The 23,876-nt window shown below is 36.8% G+C and overlaps 1 protein-coding gene across 1 annotated transcript in view; it reads right to left on the bottom strand.

Moving 5' to 3' along the window:
- Window positions 1–23,876, bottom strand: part of LOC132548602 (phosphofurin acidic cluster sorting protein 2-like) — a 64,961-nt gene that overhangs the window by 16,358 nt on the left and 24,727 nt on the right. The window contains exons 8-14 of the mRNA XM_060212469.1: window positions 20,096–20,268; window positions 17,771–17,816; window positions 15,570–15,629; window positions 13,572–13,625; window positions 12,828–12,995; window positions 2,851–2,955; window positions 1,282–1,388 (exon numbers count right to left, since the gene is read on the bottom strand). Of these exons, the coding sequence (XP_060068452.1) occupies window positions 1,282–1,388; window positions 2,851–2,955; window positions 12,828–12,995; window positions 13,572–13,625; window positions 15,570–15,629; window positions 17,771–17,816; window positions 20,096–20,268 (713 nt within the window). The remainder of the gene's footprint in view (window positions 1–1,281; window positions 1,389–2,850; window positions 2,956–12,827; window positions 12,996–13,571; window positions 13,626–15,569; window positions 15,630–17,770; window positions 17,817–20,095; window positions 20,269–23,876) is intronic.

Genomic DNA, 23,876 nt, shown 5'->3' with positions numbered 1-23,876 from the left:
ATTAGATCTGGATAAAACAAACACTGTCATTAGATCTGGATAAAACAAACACTGTCATTAGATCTGGATAAAACAAACACTGTCATTAGATCTGGATAAAACAAACACTGTCATTAGATCTGGATAAAACAAACACTGTCATTAGATCTGGATAAAACAAACACTGTCATTAGATCTGGATAAAACAAACACTGTCATTAGATCTGGATAAAACAAACACTGTCATTAGATCTGGATAAAACAAACACTGTCATTAGATCTGTATAAAACAAACACTGTCATTAGATCTGGATAAAACAAACACTGTCATTAGATCTGGATAAAACAAACACTGTCATTAGATCTGGATAAAACAAACACTGTCATTAGATCTGGATAAAACAAACACTGTCATTAGATCTGGATAAAACAAACACTGTCATTAGATCTGGATAAAACAAACACTGTCATTAGATCTGGATAAAACAAACACTGTCATTAGATCTGGATAAAACAAACACTGTCATTAGATCTGGATAAAACAAACACTGTCATTAGATCTGGATAAAACAAACACTGTCATTAGATCTGGATAAAACAAACACTGTCATTAGATCTGGATAAAACAAACACTGTCAAACAGATCTGGATAAAACAAACACTGTCATTAGATCTGGATAAAACAAACACTGTCATTAGATCTGGATAAAACAAACACTGTCATTAGATCTGTATAAAACAAACACTGTCATTAGATCTGGATAAAACAAACACTGTCATTAGATCTGGATAAAACAAACACTGTCATTAGATCTGGATAAAACAAACACTGTCATTAGATCTGGATAAAACAAACACTGTCATTAGATCTGGATAAAACAAACACTGTCATTAGATCTGGATGAAAAGAACCTCCTGTGTTGGACTCACTCCTATCAGCTTTATTGTGAGGATTTTGCCAATGAAACCTTGTGTATAATTTTGAATCCACAAAAGATTTGTTAGGATTGAAACAAATTGAAACAAAAAAAAAAAAAAAAAAAAATAAAATAACAATTCTACATCAAAAAAAAAAAAAAAAAAAAAGAAAAAAAAAAAAAAAAAAAATTTAAAAAAAAAAAAAAAAAAAAACTTAACAAATTTACAGTAAAATCTTATGTGGCAATCTTTTTCAATCATTTAAGCATAGATAAAACATATCCAGTATTTTTGCTAATGGTATTGGTCCACAACACGTTTCGGATTTGGATATTTTTTGTCTTTTACTTATCAATTACAATACTCTTTGGAAGTAGTACTTACAATTTCTGGATTTTTGTGACCAAAAAGCTCATAGCTGCCTTGACGTCAGCATCTCCACATGTACAGATCACCTTTAGCTGTTTCTCCTGGAGTTTCTGCACCATCAACTGAACCAAGAATCATGATCATGCAGTCACTAAATGAAAGCATATCTTGTAATTATTTCACTAAATAAAAATAACCTAAACACATCAGCTGACAACTACAATTACACACAATACAAATAACCTAAACACATCAGCTGACAGCTACAATTACACACAATACAAATAACCTAAACACATCAGCTGACAGCTACAATTACACACAATACAAATAACCTAAACACATCAGCTGACAGCTACAATTACACACAATACAAATAACCTAAACACATCAGCTGACAGCTACAATTACACACAATACAAATGGCCCTGCCATGTGTATAACTCTAAACACAAGTATAACTGGAAGGTTACATTCAACTTCAGATAGTCAGTTTATATGCTCCGAACACAAAACATATTTAATATCCACTATAGACCACTATTGGTAACACGGATACATATTTAGAGACATTAAAAACTGTGTGAATTAAATGGTAATTAATCATGAGCTGTAATGGGCTCTTCTTTGCGATTCTTATCACCCTTCATATCCTCCTCCTGCACAGTAAGTCTTCATTTAATTCAAAACATACAGTTTCAATTCAATTTACCGAGACAAAATTGTTCACTAGAATTGAGATATAAAATGTTAACATTGACGTTTGGATGATCATGTCATGTCTAAACAAAGAATTTACCAATAAAATAATCAATATGTGACCTTGACCTTCCACCCGATGACCCTGACATTTTGGTCACGTGGCTGCCCATTAATCAGCTTTGAATCATGATACTATAACATATGATTTACTTATATAGTATTCAAAATATGACCTTGAACTTGAGCTACAGTCAGTTGACATCTTGTTTCATTTCAGCAAATTTTACTTCATAACATCATAAAATTTCTACCAATGAAAAATGTAGAATTTGACCTTTAACCTTGTGTCCTTGACCAGCTATAAGACGATTTCCCATTTGATTCTTGTCAACTTTGCTTTCCCCAGGTACAAATTTATCTTTTGCTTCAACCTGGCAACCTTGACCTCTCGCAAAATGATTCTCATTGAATCTGCTCAACTTTGCTTTATAATACTATACAAACTATCCGTCAGTAAAATGTTTAAATTTGACCTGATTTTGTTCCAGTAACTGTCAATTTTGCTTCTTAATATCATCAGTAAGGTATTTCAAATAATAAATTTTGATGGTATATTATCTGTTCTGTTTTTAGTAACAATTACCTGGACCATAGCAGTGTTTTTAATCCCCCTCATGCAAAGAAATGGAAAGAATAGCAGCATGCAAATTAAATGTAGCGGAACTGGCTCAAATTCAAGTTCATCTTTAATCTTTGCATGATATCATTGAATAAAGATTACACTAAAGCTTCAGATTGAAACAAAACATGGACAACATTAGAGTATGTTTTTAGGAGTAGAAAATATCACATCAATAAGTTTTGGGTAAAATGACCACCCACCTGCCCCTGCCATTCCACTGTGTTGACCAGTACTACATTCTCTGGTAAAAGGTCATCTGATCCTCCCAGGACAGCACTCAACTGATCAAGTAATGCTTTCCTCGGCTGTAAAAAAAAAGAGCAGTATATATAGGTAGTTGCCTAGCAACAGTTGTAACTACCATAAAAAACATGCTGGAATCAACAATGACAAGAAAGACAGATGTTGACATTAAAGCCTATGACTAGTTGTAGATACCAACTTCTACAGCAGAACCAGTGAAACAGTTAAGATCATGTGTCTCATTCTGATGACGAGTATTATAAATAACACGTCACCTTTCAGCAATCAAAAAATCAGTAAAGTATATGTATACTAAAAAGTAGGCCTATTGGACTTAATGAGCTAAAATCAAATGGAAAATGAAATGTGAAATATACATAGTTAAACACTGGTCTTCTCATGTTTTTATGCTATGAAACTTCAAGAGGTGATATTTTACTATATGGGGACCACATGGTTCTGGGTACCACATAGTTCTGGGTACCACATAGTTCTGGGTACCACATGGTCATGGGTACCACATGGTTCTGGGTACCACATGGTCCTGGGTACCACATAGTTCTGGGTACCACATGGTTCTGGGTACCACATGGTCATGGGTACCACATGGTTCTGGGTACCACATAGTTCTGGGTACCACATGGTCCTGGGTACCACATACTTCTGGGTACCACATAGTTCTGGGTACCACATGGTTCTGGGTACCACATGGTCCTGGGTACCACATAGTTCTGGGTACCACATGGTTCTGGGTACCACATGGTCATGGGTACCACATGGTTCTGGGTACCACATAGTTCTGGGTACCACATGGTCCTGGGTACCACATAGTTCTGGGTACCACATGATACTGTTCATGGGATCAACAGTTCAGGTGTAGCCAAACCTTATCACCTCTGATAGACTGTCAGTATCATCCCCATGAGCTAGGCCTGCAATCTAAGGGAGCTAGACTATGGTTGCCTCTTCAAGACAGTCCATAAACAAAATGGCTATGATATGAAACACTAGGCTGCCCAAAGCCAATATGCTAGAATAAATACCAGTAAGCCTGTAATGTTCTGAAACTGGTTGTTCTAAACAGTTTGAAGTACCTCATTTAATAATTGTGAAAAAATACACTGCCTGATTTAAAATCAGTTCCTCTCTTTCTATCAGGACCATGGACATGCTTTCTACAAGATCTTTCGGTTCCTCATGTGGTATTACTGATTGGGTCCACGAATGTCAGCTAGGGGCCTAAAAGACTATAACCAATGAGACAGGGATAATGAGTCTCAATGGGTTTTACTATTGTTGATAAATGTGTTGTGTACAACACAATCTAGGGAAGTAGTTCATCTACCATCAGCTTTATATATAATTACCTGTATACTCTAGGTATCACTATACATATTTATTTGATTGTCATATTTCACATTTTTAACACCTGTATTGTAAAAGCAGCCAAATTGTAAGCCATCAATTTCATTTTTACATCCATTACATTTTACATCGTGATTTCATGTATATAGATATTCATCGGACATTTGTCTAGTAAACTGAACAAAAGGACATATCCTATAGTTATATATTATTGAAATATTGCATGAAAATACCTTGATCAACCAAAATTTCACTGGTTGTGCTATATCAAACCAGTATCTACATGTAATACTTACCAGCCTGAAAATAAACTACTCAAGTCATACAAGAGAGAGCGTACAGCACTGACACTAATCAAGGCCTGTGAACAGTTACTGTAAAATCATTAATTTTTGTGGGGCATTTATTTTTGATGAATTTCATGGGTACTCTAAATCCACAAAATAATAAACAGATAAATGTTGACATGGATTACAGAAGTGTCAAACGTTATCAACTCCAAGTTTTAAGGATTGTGGAAAAACTTCCCGAGTTTGTGAATTTGTGTAATATATAGCCTTAAGAGCAAACAAAATGAGGTTGTTTGTGTCATTCATTAACAGACATACAGGTCAATTTCAAAGTTATCGAAAGAAAAGATTATTAAATGAAACACAATTTCAGTAATTCATTTAAAAGTTAGAGGTAGATTTATGAAAGTTATGATATAATATTTCATGAAATAACCCAAGTAACATCACAACACTTACGCGCAAGTGTTATCTCAGACATCACAGTAAGCAGATGAAATGTTCAGAATAGAGGTATGCAATTACAAACTTGACACAATAGCACTCACTGTGTTGGAGTGTCCATGTACTTGAAGATATTTATTAAGCACTACAGGTCACACTAAAGCAAGAAACATCATCAGTAAAATGTGACACTTAAAAAGAGGCCCAATGGGCCTGCACTGCTCACTTGGTATTAAAAGTTCATCAAAAGTAAAATTGGTATCATTGGCTTCAAAGTAGGCACATCCAATCAATTCTAACCAATTTCCACAATACAAAGTTTCTAATACTAAACTCTAAATAGTGACATTTATGACCTGTGTTGTCATTTCTTTTTTTACTCAAAATTTATCGAACTTTATTGACCTAGAAACACCTTTCCACCAAATATCCTACTTTTTAAAATTTTTTGATTTACCAGAAGAAGTCTTGAACAGGTTTCAACAATTCGACTCCTGTGACCTTGAATATGGCTCAAGGTCATTTTTTTACCAGATTTGTAAGGCTTCATCCCAGATACATATTAGCCAAATATCATGCTTCAGAGTCTTTCAGTTGGTCAGAAGAAGTTATGAAAAAGTTTTAACAAATGCGACCCCTGTGACCTTGTATATAGGTAAAGGTTATTTCTTTTCCCAAACTCTGTCAGGCTTCATCATAGGAACATATCATCCAAAAACCATGCTTCTGCACCTTTTGGTTAGTGCACATGAAGTCACTTTAATTTCTTTTTAACAAATTTGACCATTCGACCTTCAATATGTGCCAAGGCCATTTCTTTTCACAAACTTTGTCAGGTTTCATCCTAGGAACCTGTTAGCTAAATACCATGCTTTTTAGTCTTCTGGTAAGAAGAAGTTATTTAAACAAATTTGACCCCTGTGACCTTGAATAAGGGTCAAGGTCATTTCTTTTTGCAAATTTTGTTGGGCTCCATCCCAACACACCACCAGCCATATATCATGACACCAGAAAATGTTGATTATTGAGAAGAAGTCATTTAAAAGGAAAAATTGACACTGGATCAATGAAAGATGACACACCATGGCAGTTTTTTCATATCAAAGCATTATACGCTCATGTGCAACCATTAGCAAGAGAACCAGACCACACTTATATTTTCAGCTGTGCAGTAAGTTCCATGTGACTGTGTATTTGATTTCCATGTCACATTTTCTTGAGCTTGAGTGGCAAATAAACGGCTTCCTGAAAGATTCCGTTTACATTTGACCAAAATTGTTGAAATCTGATTCTTTATATGAACATGTTTTTATTTTGACAAAAGTCAGATTTTCATAACACTTTGTCAGAAGTCAAATCATTGTTTTAATGTGTTGTATATGGCTGAAAATTTGAACTTTTGGTTAAAATGAATGTTTAAGAAGGATTTTGCTTTTTTGGAACCAAAATTTTACTGGAAATTATCAGAGTTTTTTCAGTTTCCCATATTCAAGTTTTAGTAGTCTTTATTACTACTAAGATAAAAGGAATTTTGTGGGGACTGACAAAATACCTACATTTAAGTAGGCTAGTTGAGGTTTTTTAATTCAAATAAAAAAAAATTAGCTGTTCAAGCAGTTTTATTTGGATGGGCAAGAATTACCACTAAATCAAGGCTTAACAAAAATGTTGAATTTTGGATAACCACGAAATTTGAGCCCCACAAAAATATATGATTTTACAGTAAATTAAACATGCAAAAGCAGGCAGTGATGACACTGACCAAAGCTTGTGTCCAGTTGACCAAATCATCCAGTGTCAATTTACTGTAAGAAGTGATATAAAATAATCCGACCTATCTTCAATACCAGTTAAAGCTACTCCACTGGTATTACCACAAAAATATACGATGGCAAAGAGCTGATTCATTTATGAGAACTTTTTTTACAGCCGGAATTTCTCAACTTAACTAAAAAATTTTCAAACCTTATTTTAACAATAGTACATTTTGTTATATATTACGAATAAATAAAAAAAAAAACTCTGAAAAGAGGAAAGAAATATTAGATGTTAATTGTGCTGTTGTGGTTTTACATACTCATAGAAAGGCCAATGGCCCTTAAATTGTTATCTGAAATTTAAGAAGTTTCAGAGATACTTGTGTAATGTTAAGAGAGACAAATTCATAGGTATAACAGTTATTATTTCTTTTTTGCATATATATCATTTTCATGATTAGAAAAAAAACTAGCTACAGTTTTAAAATTAATTTTGCATGCTTCCAATTGCAGAATGCTAAATATGCTTATTTTTTTGATAAATGGATGGAACTTGGATGAAATTACCACAATTCAAGGGAGATATGAATGAATTGGGCAATTTAACACTGACAAAAGAGGTAATTTTGAAATGCACCGGGCAATTTCAAATCTAAAGGGAGATTTTTCACAAATAAGTTTAGGGTAATTCATAGATAGATTTTTCACAAATAATTATTGGGTAATTCATAGGGAGATTTTTCACAAATAATTATAGGGTAATTCATAGAAAGGTAATTTACTAATAATTTTGTTTGAACAAATTGAATTCCTCACCTAAAACAAAAGGCCCAAAGGCTTAAACAGTCACCTGAGTGAACTCACCTATTGAAATGAAAGTGTAGTAAAGAGAAGAAAAAATGGGAAATGCTATTTGATTCTACCATATTTGGGTATCGAGAAGATTTTTTGAAATTTCGGTCAATTTTTTACTATTTTCAGCCCCACCCCTCAGTCCCCTAGGGGGTGGGGACTATCTTAATTCACAAATTTTGCTCATCTTTGGCGATGGAAGGTTTCTGCCAAGTTTCATTAAAATCAGTTACAGGATTTTCCAGAATTCAAAAATGTAAAAAGTTTATGGACAGGCGATGGACGATGATGCAAAAGGGTATTTATTGCAATAGGTCACTATGAGACTTTGTCACAAGTGGCTTTATCATCTACAAACAGCAGATCTGAATATGGCATTTCTTTGTCTGATGAAAAAAAAAAGAATTTTTAATACAAGAATTGATAAGATCTGACTGTTACCTTTTTGTTAAGTCTCTTTAAAAGATGACCAAAAAAATATAATGAGAAGTAGGAAACCGATTCAACATGGTGACTACATGGATTATGACCTAGAAATAAATTTCATGAGCTTGGTAATATTCTAGAAAGAAAAAACATAGAAATACCTCTGAAACATTATATAAGGTGCCCCAGGTTAATAAGCTAATATATATACACACTGCAACCATCAAACACAACACATGCATATATACATATATAATTATATATATATTAAAGCTCCAAATACATCAGCCATGTCATTCATATATACATGCAATAATGCTTCAAATATTATAGATACCAGAAACCCAGATATAATGGGAGGCAATAGTTCACACAACAGGTTCCCTAGTAAATGGTCAACACAGGAAGTGTTACCATGGATCCCAGGTCTAGAGAAAGTTAATTCTTTACAAAATATATTCCCACATGACTGCCCCCCCCCACTTATTTTACGTTTACTTTTTCCTGGCAGGACTCACCATGTTGTAAATCCAAGTCTCCATGCATGTGCATTTGAATTTCAGAACATACCTTTCCAAAACAGAATAATGCTCAACAGGCTATCACAAAGCATTCTCTTTTGTACGAAAAATGAAACACAAGCTCAAAAGTCGACAGTCCTCAACTGTCAAACAGCCTCTTTCTCTTTGAAAAATTTCACACCTCATAGCGCCTTGATGAAAATAGATATGGAACAAAATGTTTCCCAGTGACAGGTCATCACTTCATGCATTACAGTGGACACCAGGCATAAAGGGAGGTAATTATAGTTCCTACAATAGGTTTCCTAGTCACTAGTGCCTTTTCACCATGTTACAATAAAACTAGATTTAAATCACTTTGAAATAATATCTTCTTCTTCTATATTTTATCATTGAAGAAAAGCTCTTTTCTCCTCCTCCCTTTGTTTTTACTCTTAATTATTTGAAATTTGAAAATTTAAGAAACCTGCATCCAATACTTCTCAAGAAAATCCCAATACCAAACTTTCATAGCAAAATCCAAAATGGTCAATTGTCAGCCATTTTGTTTTTTCAGTCAAAAAAGTTAAAAGGGCACAACTAGGGATAAAGCCAATTTTGGAAAGACCCATCTAGGACTTTTCCAGAAGAAGCAATAACAATCTTTCATTGTCAAAAATCCCAGATGGCCACCGGTCAGCCATTTTGTTTTTTGATCAGTCCCATAATGGAATACGCATAATTTCTATAATTTCTAACTGCAGCAAACCTACATATGAAATTTGAGAATGATCCATCCAACACTTCTCCAGAAACTGGACAAAAAATATGACTGTCAAACACCAAGATGACTGCCTGTTGGCCATCTTTTTTTTTTTTTTTCAATCAGTTCTAAAATACAGAAGGCACAACAAAGGACTAAGGTCAACCTACATCATAAAATCAGAGAATGATCCATTCAGAAATAGTGATAACAAGAATTGTTTGAAGATGGACGGACAATGGAAGTATGATACAAAAAAAGACAGTTGATAAAGGGTGATTTGATAAGCTGATGATTGTGGGATAGAAATAAGTACTTTAAAACAAAAAAAAAAAATTCTAAAATAGTGGTTATTTTATTGGACAATTTTCATGATCCTGGTAGACTCATGAATTCTGACGCTAGCCTAAAAGATAGTGACCAGCTTTCCTGCTGAGGCAGACGATCAGCATTAACATTGTAGAAATATATTATAACGATATGTTAAAACATGTCACGACGTGAGTATGATTATGATAATCTTTGTGACATGTTCCATTAGACTTTTCGCTTAAAGTGAGTTTTTCAGAATGTCGATAAAGATCATGATTTCTAAAGTATGTGATATTCTAAATTCAGGGATCAACTTCAATTATGATTTATCACAACTAAGTAAAATCATGTCACATGGTATCGTCTCTTACCTTTACAGGAAAATAATATAGAGAATGACAATTATTCCCAATCCCTATGACGGAGCTTTTATGTCATCAATGTTTGAAAGGAGTATTTTGATTGGCTCGGACATTGTGAGTGGCCTTTTCACATAAAATTTTGCAGGTCTTAGTTTTTCTTGAATTTTGTTGATATTGTGAGAATAACATCACTTTTAGACTCGAATTATTTCAAAATGGGGATAGCATGCTTGTTTTTACTCATATACTGGCAATTAAATCATGTATTTTGTCATTTTAACACTTGACAAAAGCAAAATTCATTAATCTCCAGTATATGCATAAAAACAAGCATATTATCCTCTAATTTTGAAATGGTGATAGACATCTCACTCCCAATTAGGAAAAGCAGCACAAACGAAACTAAATGATGATGGAAGTGACAAATCCCATATCCTACACCATGAAAGTCGGATTATCAAAGCTGTTAACCTCTTGTGACATTTCTCCATAAGAACCTGAAAGTGAGTGGCACCATAACACCTTTGTTTTATATCTCCTCCTTCATTGTGGCAATAATGGCATTGTATTCACACACTGAACTGGTTAGAGGATAAATCCTATCACTCTGCTTGCCTATTATCAGCAAATTTTGTTGCATTGTTACCATTTTTCGGGATGTTCTTGATTAGAAATTTAAGTATGACAGTTGGATGAAGAGTGATTGAAGCAATCACCACGTAAACTCACTGTGGTGTTAGTCTGCAAACTGGCATCGTCACCAAAAAAAAAAGCCTTTAGTAGGTTTAAAAACAAAACAAAAGCAGGAACAGGCAATAGAAATGAAAGCCGTAGGAGTAAATAAAGTATAGACGTCACTAAAGTATTTCATGGTATAAGTTACATAGTACCCTGGCTATCATTACATGGGACTTAAGTGACCTGGCCTATATTGGGAGAAACTCCTGATTAGTAGCTTTAGACATTAACAGCCCTGTATCAAATCAGAATTTCAAACTTAATAGTCACATCAGTAATAAATGCTTTAACTTTAAACTCAAAATCTCTACTGCTCATTTACCTGGACTATTGCATCACAAGGTCACTTTTATCTATAGACAACCTATTTCTGTAATAATCTTCTGGTATGAAATAGACTAACACTTAGAGGCCAGTACTGTTTCAGGGCATCCACATCTCTAAATCGCAAATATTGATTAAAATTCATACCATATTACATACCATTATACATAAAACAGAACAAATTTACTCCTGAATTTTTTTTTCTAAAATAGGATTTAAACATAAAAATTTGATCTATAAGAATCATCCTTTCAACATTTGTTTTGCTTTGTTGATGAAAACATAATTAGATATCTTCTGTGTTACTTTTACCATATGGGAACATTAATGCTGACCTTAACTCATGGCAAAAGGCAGGCAGGTGTCTGAAAAAATGTTAGTAGTCTTTACTAAGATTTGTAAAATACACATAGATTAAGTAAGTATGAGTACTATATGAGTAAGGATAATAAGTAATCACAGACACTGTCTTCTGTTTAAAGATAAAGTTGTCTTGGATTCATAGGACAAAGGGAGAGATCAAATTACAATAACTATCTCAAACCAGCTGAACGTCTCTACAACTGTCCTACCTTAAATCAGGTTGGAGTTGGGTCAAGGTCATCTACATAATAGCATAATAAAGAAAGAAATATACTGGAAATAGGATTAGTCACTGACAGTTCAACTAAATGTGAAGAAATTTCTGTACATAGTGTAATACATAATTCAATTAAAAAAAAAATGGCAAAATAATTGGACTTGGGATTTTTGGTTCATCAGAAGAAGTTGCTAGGCATTTCAACCAATACAACACCTATGATGTGAGTCATTTCTATCTTCAAAGCAAGACATTTTAGTGTTTTCAAAATGGTGCTAACAGGTAAATATGATTGTAGACCTACTGGTTCTTGAGAAGAAGCTTTTTAATTTTAACTAATTGAACAAATTAGACATCATCACCATAGATAGATCAGAAATAAAGGTCAAGATATTTCACTTAAAAACACTTGCAAATTAAAGCGGGCCATTGCCTACTACTAATCAAGTCTTAACACTACACAAAAAGATGTTTCAAAAACTTAATTGTTGCAATCTTGAATATGAATAAACAATTTTTTTCAAGTCTTTAGATTACTCACCTCCCCCCACCCCGACCACCACCACCACCACCACCACCACCACCACCTGCCCTTCATCAAATCCCTGTGACCTTCACATCAATTATGCCAGGTTTAAAATTATAAAATTGATGTAAAAATAATGGACACGGGCATCCCACAGCATTACTTTTGACGGTTAATTTCAATAAAATGTGTTGTTAAAAAATTCCCATTATTTTCCATATCAATTTTTTTCACATTCAGTTGATTTGTCCACTTATGTACTAGTAAAAAGAAACTTCCAGAAGTTTGCATTCCAAACCAGGAGTGATCAAGCTAAAACATGCTAAGTGAATAAAATACTGAACCCCTGTGAAATGTGGGGCAGTGGCTCCCCACCCATTGCACAGACATTTCAAAGTGCATATATATATATGATAGACAAAGCTCCATCACAGAAACTTGAAATCACATCTAAATCTAAAATACATGTAGTTCAAACATTCTTTTTCAAGACAAAAAAAACCCACCAAATATGAATGAAAGAAATAATAATAAAGAGAAAAGACAGAAGTAAACAGTGCAGTGAAAAGCTAGCTGAGTGAGAGGCACATGAAAAAAAAATGGGTAAATGTATGCTGGCAAGGTTTGTAGAGCCTAATGATATATGCAAATCAGCCTGGTCAGTCCAATACCACACGTGTTAGACAGGTACTGACCGAACCCTCAACCACTCCAGTGCTATTGCGTCGCACAAGCTGTTTCACATCCTTCTTGGCTTGTTTTTCTCGGTATGAGCGGCTCCGCATGCGAGACATCTTGGGTTTCAGTTTTGGAGATTTGGGCTTGCCGTGCGATTCAACCTGGTCCGGGTCAGTATCGCGGTCCTATATATATACCCAAACAGACGAGTGTTTTATCAGGGTATACGCCACGAATTATTATTGCTTATCAGCTGATACATTAATTAGTGTTCATGGGCTAAATGTTAAATAAACCAATAAAACAAGGCATACAAATGGGCCAACAAACCCTGATAAAAACCTGCAGACTAAGCATACAACCCCACAAACCAAGCAAAGGGTAGATAACTTACACAAAACGTATCAACACGCTCAGTGCTTGTTTGAGCAGTAGATGTTACTCTGTTTTGGCTCCCTTTTAGATTTCAATACCATACATGATGTTGACAAAGAGGATATGATGCAGTTGTTAATAAACAGGGTTCAAATTTGGGAAAATTCAAACAACAGCCCTTTCCTATTTACACCTTGGTCATATAAAACACAAAATAGGCCAAGATATGTGCAGGACTGTTTTAACAAAAAGTTAAAATGACAGCACAAATTCACCCTGTAAAAACCATGCAGACTTTTTTTCTGTGCTTGAGAAGTGAAAATGCTGCATCAACTACAATTGAGGTAAAAACTAGAGAAGACAGTATGTGGCCAACCATACATTACCTCGCATGGCGCAGCTTTCTCTTGGCTTCCCTGAATCAAGGGCTGCACACATTCCTAAATCAACATGGGCCCGAGATTTAGAAGTCTATAAACCAGACTTACCCATTATCTTAATAATTAAATCGCTACATCCTTAAGACCAGAATTTTAAATCTGATCCCAACAACAACATCCTAAATGTACAAGCTTACATCAAAAACAAAATCACACAAAACTACAAAATAAACTTGGATTCTAGTATCATCTGCTTTCACTTTAAACATACCTAGATAACATTTTTTCAACTACAACATGCAAAATGTCAGAGTAACCAATTCTGTTTTTATGCTCTTAGTCAAGATTCCACAGAAACAATTAATTAGTGTAAATGTAGGTTTTTTTACTATCAAACACTGTTTTTGAGGTTATGAAAGTTAAAGAAGATGGTGTAAATTCATGTTGAGTAGTAAAATTGTGTCAAACACTGAAATGTGAATACAGTCACTATCCTTTCAATGTAATCAAAAGAATCTAGGATAACAATGTAATATACAAATTGACAGGTAGGAGGAAGGTTTAAGCCTGCATCTCTGTAACCTGCTACCTTCAGTAAAGGATAGGTGTAAACTATTCAGCATGTCTGTAGTCCATTTGTTTGAAGACTGGGTGAACAATTATGGAAACATTTCTGTCGGCTGTTGACTAGGAGATTGGTTTAAGGTAACATTTCTGTAGTGTGCTAGCTAGGGGATTGGTGTAAGGTAGCATTTCTGTAGTGTGCTAGCTAGGGGATTGGTGTAAGGTAGCATTTCTTTAGTCTGCTACCTAGAGGATTGGTGTAAGGTAGCATTTCTTCAGTCTGCTAGCTAGTGTAGGGTGAAAGGTAGGTAATATTTGCATAGCCTGCAATGGAAATGGGTGTAAGGTAGTTTTTCTCTAGCCTGCTGTTAGGAAATTGATGTAAAATAACTTTTCTGTAGCCCGCAGGCTTGGAAATGGGTGTAAAATAACTTTTCTGTAGCCTGCTAGTTAGGAAATGGGTGTCAAATAGCTTTTCTAAGCCTGCAGGCTAGGAAATGGGTGTAAAATAGCTTTTCTGTAGCCTTCTGGTTAGGAAATGGGTGTAAAATAGCTTTTCTAAGCCTGCAGGCTAGGAAATAGGTGTAAAATTGCTTTTCTGTAGCCTTCTGGTTAGGAAATGGGTGTAAAATAGCTTTTCTGTTGCCTACTAGCTAGAGGTTTGGTGTAAAATTACCGGTACTTTTCTTTAGCCTACTAGCTAGAGGGTAGGTGTAAAATAGCTTTTCAGCAGTCAACTTAATCAGGGTTGGGTTTATGAAGGCTACTAGGTAAGTGTAGGCTAAAGGTAATATACAGGCATATAAGAGTGACAGAATGGGACATTGTGTGTGTAAATGATAGTTAAGGGAAGACTGAAGACCTCGTAGTTGTATATGATGAATCAGAAAGCTTTAGTAACAAATATCAAGCTAGTTAACACTTGAAAGAAGAGGTCAAGAGTTTCCAGATACCCTCGAAATACTACAGTGTTCCGTGCAAATCTCATGCTGGATGGCCAAACAAGATCATACAGCTGCGTAATTTTATTAATTCTCTAGGAGGAATTATTTAAAATCACAAAGGTTTTTTACTATCATATATAATGAGATTTCAGTTAATATGGGTGTGTCCTTGGTAATGATTTTTCATAGAAAATACCAAACTCAAAATTTAATATAAGTGTCTACTGATGTTTGATCTTTTAATGAAATTTCAAATTTGCTCTGCATGAATATGAGGGAAAAGTCTTATCATCTTCATCATTCTTTGCTTGATGATAACTGGTTACCATGGCTACCAAAATATCACTCTATTATTCCTTATTAGTTAGCACATACAAGGATAATAACTATTCATAGTAAGCTTATCATATTTGACCAACAAAAGTTTCGCAGAAATACAACAGTGGACACAAAAACCTCTAAGAACAGAAAATAAACAAAAGAAAATTGTACTTACAGCTAAACTGTCGGAGTCATTTTTCCGAGAACTGTTGTCGTCACTGAGTTTACCACTTTCCTGTACAATAACACAAGAGTCATGCACACACAGTGTTATATACTCTATACTGGGTTAGATATTTATAATAACCTATCATGGACATCAAAGCAACCGTCTAATGCCTTCATTCACTACACAAACTTATCATGTTGAAGTATTACTAATCTGAGTGTAATCACCATATTTCAGTGTCTATATATCTAAGTGTAATACATATCCCTGATCCATCTGAATGTAACACATATTTATTTATGATATATCTGAGTGTAATACATACCCCTGATCTAACCGAGTGTAGTACATGCCCCTTTCATCTGAGTGTAATACATATCCCTTTGTCTGAGTGTAATATATATCACTGGTCTACCTGAGTGTAATACATATATCTGGTCTACCTGTGTGTAATACATATATCTGGTCACATGAGTGTAATACATATCTCTGGACTACCTGAGTGTAATACACATCTCTGGCCATCTGAGTGTAAGAGATATCTCTGGTCTACCTGAGTGTAATACATATCTCTGGCCTACCTGAGTGTAATACATATCTCTGGTCTACCTGAGTGTTTTACATATGCCTGACCTACCTGAGTGTAAGAGATATAACTGGTGTACCTGAGTGTAATACATGTATCTTGTCTACATGAGTGTAATACATATCACTGGTCTACCTGAGTGTAATACATATCTCTGGCCATCTGAGTGTAAGAGATATATCTGGCCTACCTGTGTGTAATACATATCACTGGTCTACCTGAGTGTAATACATATTTCTGTCCTTCCTGAGTGTAATACATATCTCTGGCCATCTGAGTGTAAGAGATATATCTGGTCTACCTGAGTGTAATACATATTCCTGGTCTACCTGTGTGTAATACATATCACTGGTCTACCTGAGTGTAATACATATTCCTGGTCTACCTGTGTGTAATACATATATCTGGCCTACCTGTGTGTAATACATATTACTGGTCTACCTGAGTGTAATACATATATCTGGTCTACCTGTGTGTAATACATATATCTGGTCACATGAGTGTAATACATATCTCTGGTCTACCTGAGTGTAATACATATATCTGGTCACATGAGTGTAATACATATCTCTGGTCTACCTGAGTGTAATACATATATCTGGTCTACCTGTGTGTAATACATATATCTGGTCACATGAGTGTAATACATATCTCTGGTCTACCTGAGTGTAATACATATATCCTGAGTGTAATACATATATCTGTGTGTAATACATATCTCTGGTCTACCTGAGTGTAATACATATATCTGGTCACATGAGTGTAATACATATCTCTGGTCATATATCTGGTCACATGAGTGTAATACATATCTCTGGTCTACCTGAGTGTAATACATATATCTGGTCTACCTGTGTGTAATACATATATCTGGTCACATGAGTGTAATACATATCTCTGGTCTACCTGAGTGTAATACATATATCTGGTCTACCATATATCTGGTCTACCTGTGTGTAATACATATATCTGGTCTACCTGTTTGCAATACATATCCCTTTGTCTGAGCGTAATACATATCCTTTGGTCTACCTGAGTGCAATACATATATATCTGGCTTACCTGTGTGTAATACATATCCTTTGGTCTATCTGAGTGTAGCACATATTCCTTGGTTTATTTGACAGCAATACATGTCCCCTTTATGTAAAGCATAGCCTTGTCATGATACCATACAGTAACGTGACATTTGTGCACCACATAAACGATAACATCCCCCCACCTCCCCCCACCCCCCACCCCCAACCACACAACCCCACTTTTGGTTTGAGAGAGCTAACATATGTAAATGTAACAAGTACAGTAACAAGATATTTTTGGACCCCCTAATTACTGCATCTAATGTTGCTGAATCTTAAATGTGTTGTAGGAGCCAGTGATTTAATGATTATGTGACTGCTGAATGTCGTCTCCAACAACAAGGCATGCATGACAACTTAAATAGTTAGACCGGAACGACATGGACAACTAAGTACAAGGTAGTTTATATTGGACAAGAAACATAGGAGGAGTTCTATTGTAAGGTGTGTCAGATAACAGACAAAAACTAAAAAGAGAACTAAAGCATTTCGTGACTAATCTGACCATGCTTTACGAAAGTGACCATCAACATTGTACTTACTCTACTTGATTCAGAAGCATCAAATCCATTGCGAGTAAAGAATGGCCTACAAAATAGAAATCATTTATAACTAAATCATTTTTTCATATATCTGGCAAAAAAACCTTGAAGAATTCAGAATACATTTTTAATATGAATATGTAGGATTATGATGTGAAAGACCATACAGGTGTTTTATTATTCAACATGAAAATGTAGGCAAGATATAAATGTCCCAGCTCCAATGTATACAACTATGCATGTCTATCTTTAACAAATTCCTTTAAAGCGTAAAGATGACCTTGACCTTGGAATCCTGTAACATCAACTCATATCAGGTTTTGTTAATAACTGGTCTTTGTCCAAAAAAGGTAGTTTGATAGAAATTCATCATCAATTTAAGTGATAGAGTGATAACACTGATTTTGGTTAGTGATCAAGATGGATCACCATGAGCACCAAAAGGCCCAGGTTTTATATCAGTAATGTAAAGGATATATTCCAGAGTCTGGGTTTTAATTATCACAACAGATCTTATATTGATTTATTGGTTTCAAGTTAAATACTATTAATTGAAATTGTTCATAGATATGATATACCAAACTAAGGTAAATATGTACCAAAGTCAGGGTTTTGTAGCAAAAAGGGATATATGTTCCAGAGTCTGGGTGTTGTACCAGTAAGGTAGTACCTGTGTCTGGATGTTGTACCAGTAAGGTAGTACCTGAGTCTGGATGTTGTACCAGTAAGGTAGTACCTGTGTCTGTGTGTTGTAAGAGTAAGGTAGTACCTGAGTCTGGATGTTGTAAGAGTAAGGTAGTACCTAGGTCTGGGTGTTGTACCATTAAGGATTAAGGTAGTACCTGTGTCTGGGTGTTGTACCCGTAAGGTAGTACCTGTGTCTGGATGTTGTACCAGTAAGGTAGTACCTGTGTCTGGGTGTTGTAAGAGTAAGGTAGTACCTAGGTCAGGGTATTGTACCAGTAAGGTAGTACCTGTGTCTGGGTGTTGTACCCGTAAGGTAGTACCTGTGTCTGGATGTTGTACCAGTAAGGTAGTACCTGTGTCTGGGTGTTGTACCAGTAAGGTAGTACCTGTGTCTGGATGTTGTACCAGTAAGGTAGTACCCGTGTCTGGATGTTGTACCAGTAAGGTAGTACCTGTGTCTGGATGTTGTACCAGTAAGCTAGTACCCTTGTCTGGATGTTGTACCATTAAGGTAGTACCTGTGTCTGGATGTTGTACCAGTAAGGTAGTACCTGTGTCTGGGTGTTGTACCAGTAAGGTAGTACCTGTGTCTGGGTGTTGTACCAGTAAGGTAGTACCCAAGTCTGGGTGTTGTACCAGTAAGGTAGTACCTGTGCCTGAGTGTTGTACCAGTAAGGTAGTACCTGTGTCTGAGTGTTGTACCAGTAAGGTAGTACATGAGTCTGGGTGTTGTACCACTTAGGTAGTACCTAGGTCTGAGTGTTGTACCAGTAAGGTAGTACCCGTGTCTGGGTGTTGTACCAGTAAGGTAGTACCTGTTTCTGAGTGTTGTACCAGTAAGGTAGTACCTGTGTCTGGGTGTTGTACCAGTAAGGTAGTACCTGTGTCTGGGTGTTGTACCAGTAAGGTAGTACCTGTGTCTGGGTGTTGTACCAGTAAGGTAGTACCTGTGTCTGGATGTTGTACCAGTAAGGTAGTACCTGTGTCTGGGTGTTGTACCAGTAAGGTAGTACCTGTGTCTGGGTGTTGTACCAGTAAGGTAGTACCCAAGTCTGGGTGTTGTACCAGTAAGGTAGTACCTGTGTCTGGGGTAGTTGTACCAGTAAGGTAGTACCTGTGTCTGGATGTTGTACCAGTAAGGTAGTACCTGTGTCTGTGTGTTGTACCAGTAAGGTAGTATGTTGTACCAGTAAGGTAGTACATGAGTCTGGGTGTTGTACCAGTAAGGTAGTACCTGTGTCTGGGTGTTGTACCAGTAAGGTAGTACCTGTGTCTGAGTGTTGTACCAGTAAGGTAGTACCTGTGTCTGGGTGTTGTACCCCTAAGGTAGTACCTGTGGCTGGATGTTGTACCAGTAAGGTAGTACCTGTGTCTGGGTGTTGTACCAGTAAGCTAGTACCCTTGTCTGGGTGTTGTAAGAGTAAGGTAGTACCCGAGTCTGGGTGTTGTACCAGTAAGGTAGTACCTGAGTCTGGGTGTTGTACCAGTTAGGTAGTACCTGTGTCTGGGTGTTGTACCAGTAAGGTAGTACCTGTGTCTGGGTGTTGTACCAGTAAGGTAGTACCTGAATCTGGGTTTTCTACCAGTAAGGTAGTACCTGTGTCTGGGTTTTCTACCACTAAGGTAAATGGTTTGTACCTGAGTCTGGGTTTTGGTGTAGACACCACACTGACAGTATCTAACTCTGGCTCTGCTCCACTGTCACTTAGATCCTCTAACTCATCAATCAAGTCCTCAATGTCATCAGCATCAGCAGGGTCTGGGTTTACATCAGGATCACAGAGTTCATGGTCTGCCTCAGAATCCAGGCCCTGTAACAAAACAAAATGACATGACTGCTGTGTTATGATATCAAATAAAACTCACTTCAGTAAGCTCCAATAAATATTGAAAGAAATGCAATTTCTGACTACTAACATTCTTAGTCTGTGTTTGATACAAGGTCCAACTTACATAAATGTTTTGTAAAATTCTTTTTTTTTTGACATAATTATGATGTAATGACCAATGCTGGTTGCTAATGCATTAAGTTTGTGTAAGATTATTACCTGGTTCAAAGATACAGGCAATATTGTATTAGGAATTGTGTACTTAATTAACCTCTGACCTGAGGGTAAAGGTCACTGTGATTCAGTTTCAGGGCTCTGCATACTATCTGTGGGTGATTAACCAACTGCATTCTGTTCAAATATGATTGCTGAGACATGAATGCATTGAAAATTTTGCACTTTGATCTTTTATATGCAGGTGAAGGACACGGTGGCTTAATTTCACAGCACACCATCTCTGAGTGATGTAGCTGTGTTTTTAAGTCCCATCAAATGTAAGGTATCTTTGACAGCCTGGATAAGAATTAACCGAGTACTCATCCTGGTATTTAACCACTGATTTTGAGGTGAAAGCCACAGTGACCTAATTCCTGTACATTGCACCATCATTAGGGGATGCAGTTACATTTCATTTTTTATATACATATCTCTACATCAAAACACCATGCTACATGTTAGGGACATACAAAATAAGTATGGTTTACCATTGATGGCACTTTGTAGCAATCACTTGTGACAATCTGCTGACTATATAATCACAACAATGACACAGACATGTACCTATCAGTGTCAGAATTTAAATGTCAACAATCTATTGCTAAGGATTACACTCTTGTGCATATCATTTTTTAATGAGTTGAGCTTAATGACCAACTTAATATGTCAATATCTTTCAACAGAATGTGTCGAGTGTTGTGGTACTCAAACGCCTGCACAGTGTAGACCACAATCCCTCCCACTCGCAGACATGGTTGAAACACCAGCTCACGCCCACTCAAGACCCAAGCTTTCACCTGTATACTGACACAGGTTCAACTCAGTGTGGACAGAGGCTGGGAATTAGAGACAAACATCATGTCTAACTTACAACAGTACTGCAGTGTATGTGTGTTATCCGTGGGTCTTGGTGCGGTAGTTTGTGACCTAATGATGTTTCAGTTGACCATACTTTTGGCTCTGATAGCAAAAACACAAGTACACTGTTTATGCAAAATGATGGAAAGATGCTTTTATTAATTACTGCCTTTGGGTTTGTGCTATTTATATTGATGCCATATTTGGTCATGCAATGATGAGTTGCATTTAACATTACAAATGAATGTAGTCAGCTCACAAATTTTATCAATGAATTATATTTTGTCTTAAATACTGCCTCATTTTGTTTTGAATGTGTAAGCAAATGTCAGGACTGACTTGAGGTGACAAATTATACTGTATATCAATATGTTTTAACCATGGACTAAGAGTATCCTTGGTAATTTACAAGTACCTACTGCATAATAAGCTCCATGCATCAGAGACACATTTTCACAGAGACAGCTAAAGGATGGACTTCCCCTGCCATGGCTAAAATTTGGTACATGGCTAAAGCATGGACTTCCCCTGCCATGGCTAAAGTTTGGTACATGGCTAAAACATGGACTTCCCCTGCCATGGCTAAAGTTTGGTACATGGCTAAAGCATGGACCTCCCCTGCCATGGCTAAAGTTTGGTACATGGCTAAAGCATGGACTTCCCCCGCCATGGCTAAAGTTTGGTACATGGCTAAAGCATGGACTTCCCCTGCCATGGCTAAAGTTTGGTACATGGCTAAAGCATGGACCTCCCCTTGCCATGGCTAAAGTTTGGTACATGGCTAAAGCATGGACTTCCCCTGCCATGACTAACGTTTGGTACATAGCTAAAGCATGGACCTCCCCTTGCCATGGCTAAAGTTTGGTACATGGCTAAAGCATGGACTTCCCCTGCCATGGCTAAAGTTTGGTACATGGCTAAAGTTTGGTACATGGCTAAAGCATGGACTTCCCCTGCCATGGCTAAAGTTTGGTACATGGCTAAAGCATGGACTTCCCCTGCCATGGCTAAAGTTTGGTACATGGCTAAAGCATGGACCTCCCCTTGCCATGGCTAAAGTTTGGTACATGGCTAAAGCATGGACTTCCCCTGCCATGGCTAAAGTTTGGTACATGGCTAAAGCATGGACTACTTCCATGGCTAAAGTTTGGTATGGACTTTCCCCTGCCATGGCTAAAATTAGGTACATGGCTAAAGCATGGACTTCCCCTGCCATGGCTAAAGTTTGGTACATGGCTAAAGCATGGACTTCCCCTGCCATGGCTAAAGTTTGGTACATGGCTAAAGCATGGACTTCCCCTGCCATGGCTAAAGTTTGGTACATGGCTAAAACATGGACTTCCCCTGCCATCACTAAAGTTTGGTACATGGCTAAAGCATGGACTTCCCCTGCCATGGCTAAAGTTTGGTACATGGCTGATGGCTACATGGCTAAAGCATGGCTAAAGCATGGACTTCCCCTGCCATGGCTAAAGTTTGGTACATGGCTAAAGCATGGACTTCCCCTGCCATGGCTAAAGTTTGGTACATGGCTAAAGCATGGACTTCCCCTGCCATGGCTAAAGTTTGGTACATGGCTAAAGCATGGACTTCCCCTGCCATGGCTAAAGTTTGGTACATGGCTAAAGCATGGACTTCCCATGGCTAAAGCATACCATGGCTAAAGTTTGGTACATGGCTGAAGCATGGACTTCCCCTGCCATGGCTAAAGTTTGGTACATGGCTAAAGCATGGACTTACCCCTGCCATAGCTAAAGTTTAGTACATGGCCGAAGCATGGACCTCCCCTGCCATGGCTAAAGTTTGGTACATGGCTGAAGCATGGACCTCCCCCCGCCATGGTTAAAGTTTAGTACATGGCTGAAGCAAGGTCTTCTCCTTCCGTGGCTAAAGTTTGGTACATGGCTAAAGCATGGACCTCCCCTTGCCATGGCTAAAGTTTGGTACATGGCTAAAGCATGAAAGTTTGGTACATGGCTAAAGCATGAGTTTTGGTACAAAACACCCCTCATGGCTAAAACATGGCTGAAGCAGAAAGTTTGGTACATGGCATGGACTTCCCCTGCCAAAACGTTTGGTACTGGTGGACCTCCCATGCCATGGCTAAAGTTTGGTACATGGCTAAAGCATGGACTTCCCCTGCCATGGCTAAAGTTTGGTACATGGCTAAAGCATGGACTTCCCCTGCCATGGCTAAAGTTTGGTACATGGCTAAAGCATGGACTTCCCCTGCCATGACTAACGTTTGGTACATAGCTAAAGCATGGACCTCCCATGCCATGGCTAAAGTTTGGTACATGAATTGCAATTTTTCCGTGGCTAAAGTTTGGTATGCAGGCCTTTTGCTGTTTTTACAACTGGTGGTAACATCTTCGTGAGTAGTGAGTAGTGAATTCATGATTGAAGACAAAAAGAGAGTGAATTGAAAACCTCTTTACAAAACACCTCAAAAAGGAGACTGAAAGTTGCTGGTGGAGGCAGATTTTTTTAGTACTGAATGTGTTCTTTCACATCTA

This window comes from Ylistrum balloti, unplaced genomic scaffold (genome assembly GCF_031769215.1).
Source record: "Ylistrum balloti isolate Yb309-2 unplaced genomic scaffold, AGI_CSIRO_Ybal_v1 Utg370018, whole genome shotgun sequence".
Lineage (NCBI taxonomy): Eukaryota > Metazoa > Mollusca > Bivalvia > Pectinida > Pectinidae > Ylistrum > Ylistrum balloti.
Note: the sequence above shows the minus strand (reverse complement) of the source record. Positions and strands in the feature narration are given on the sequence as shown.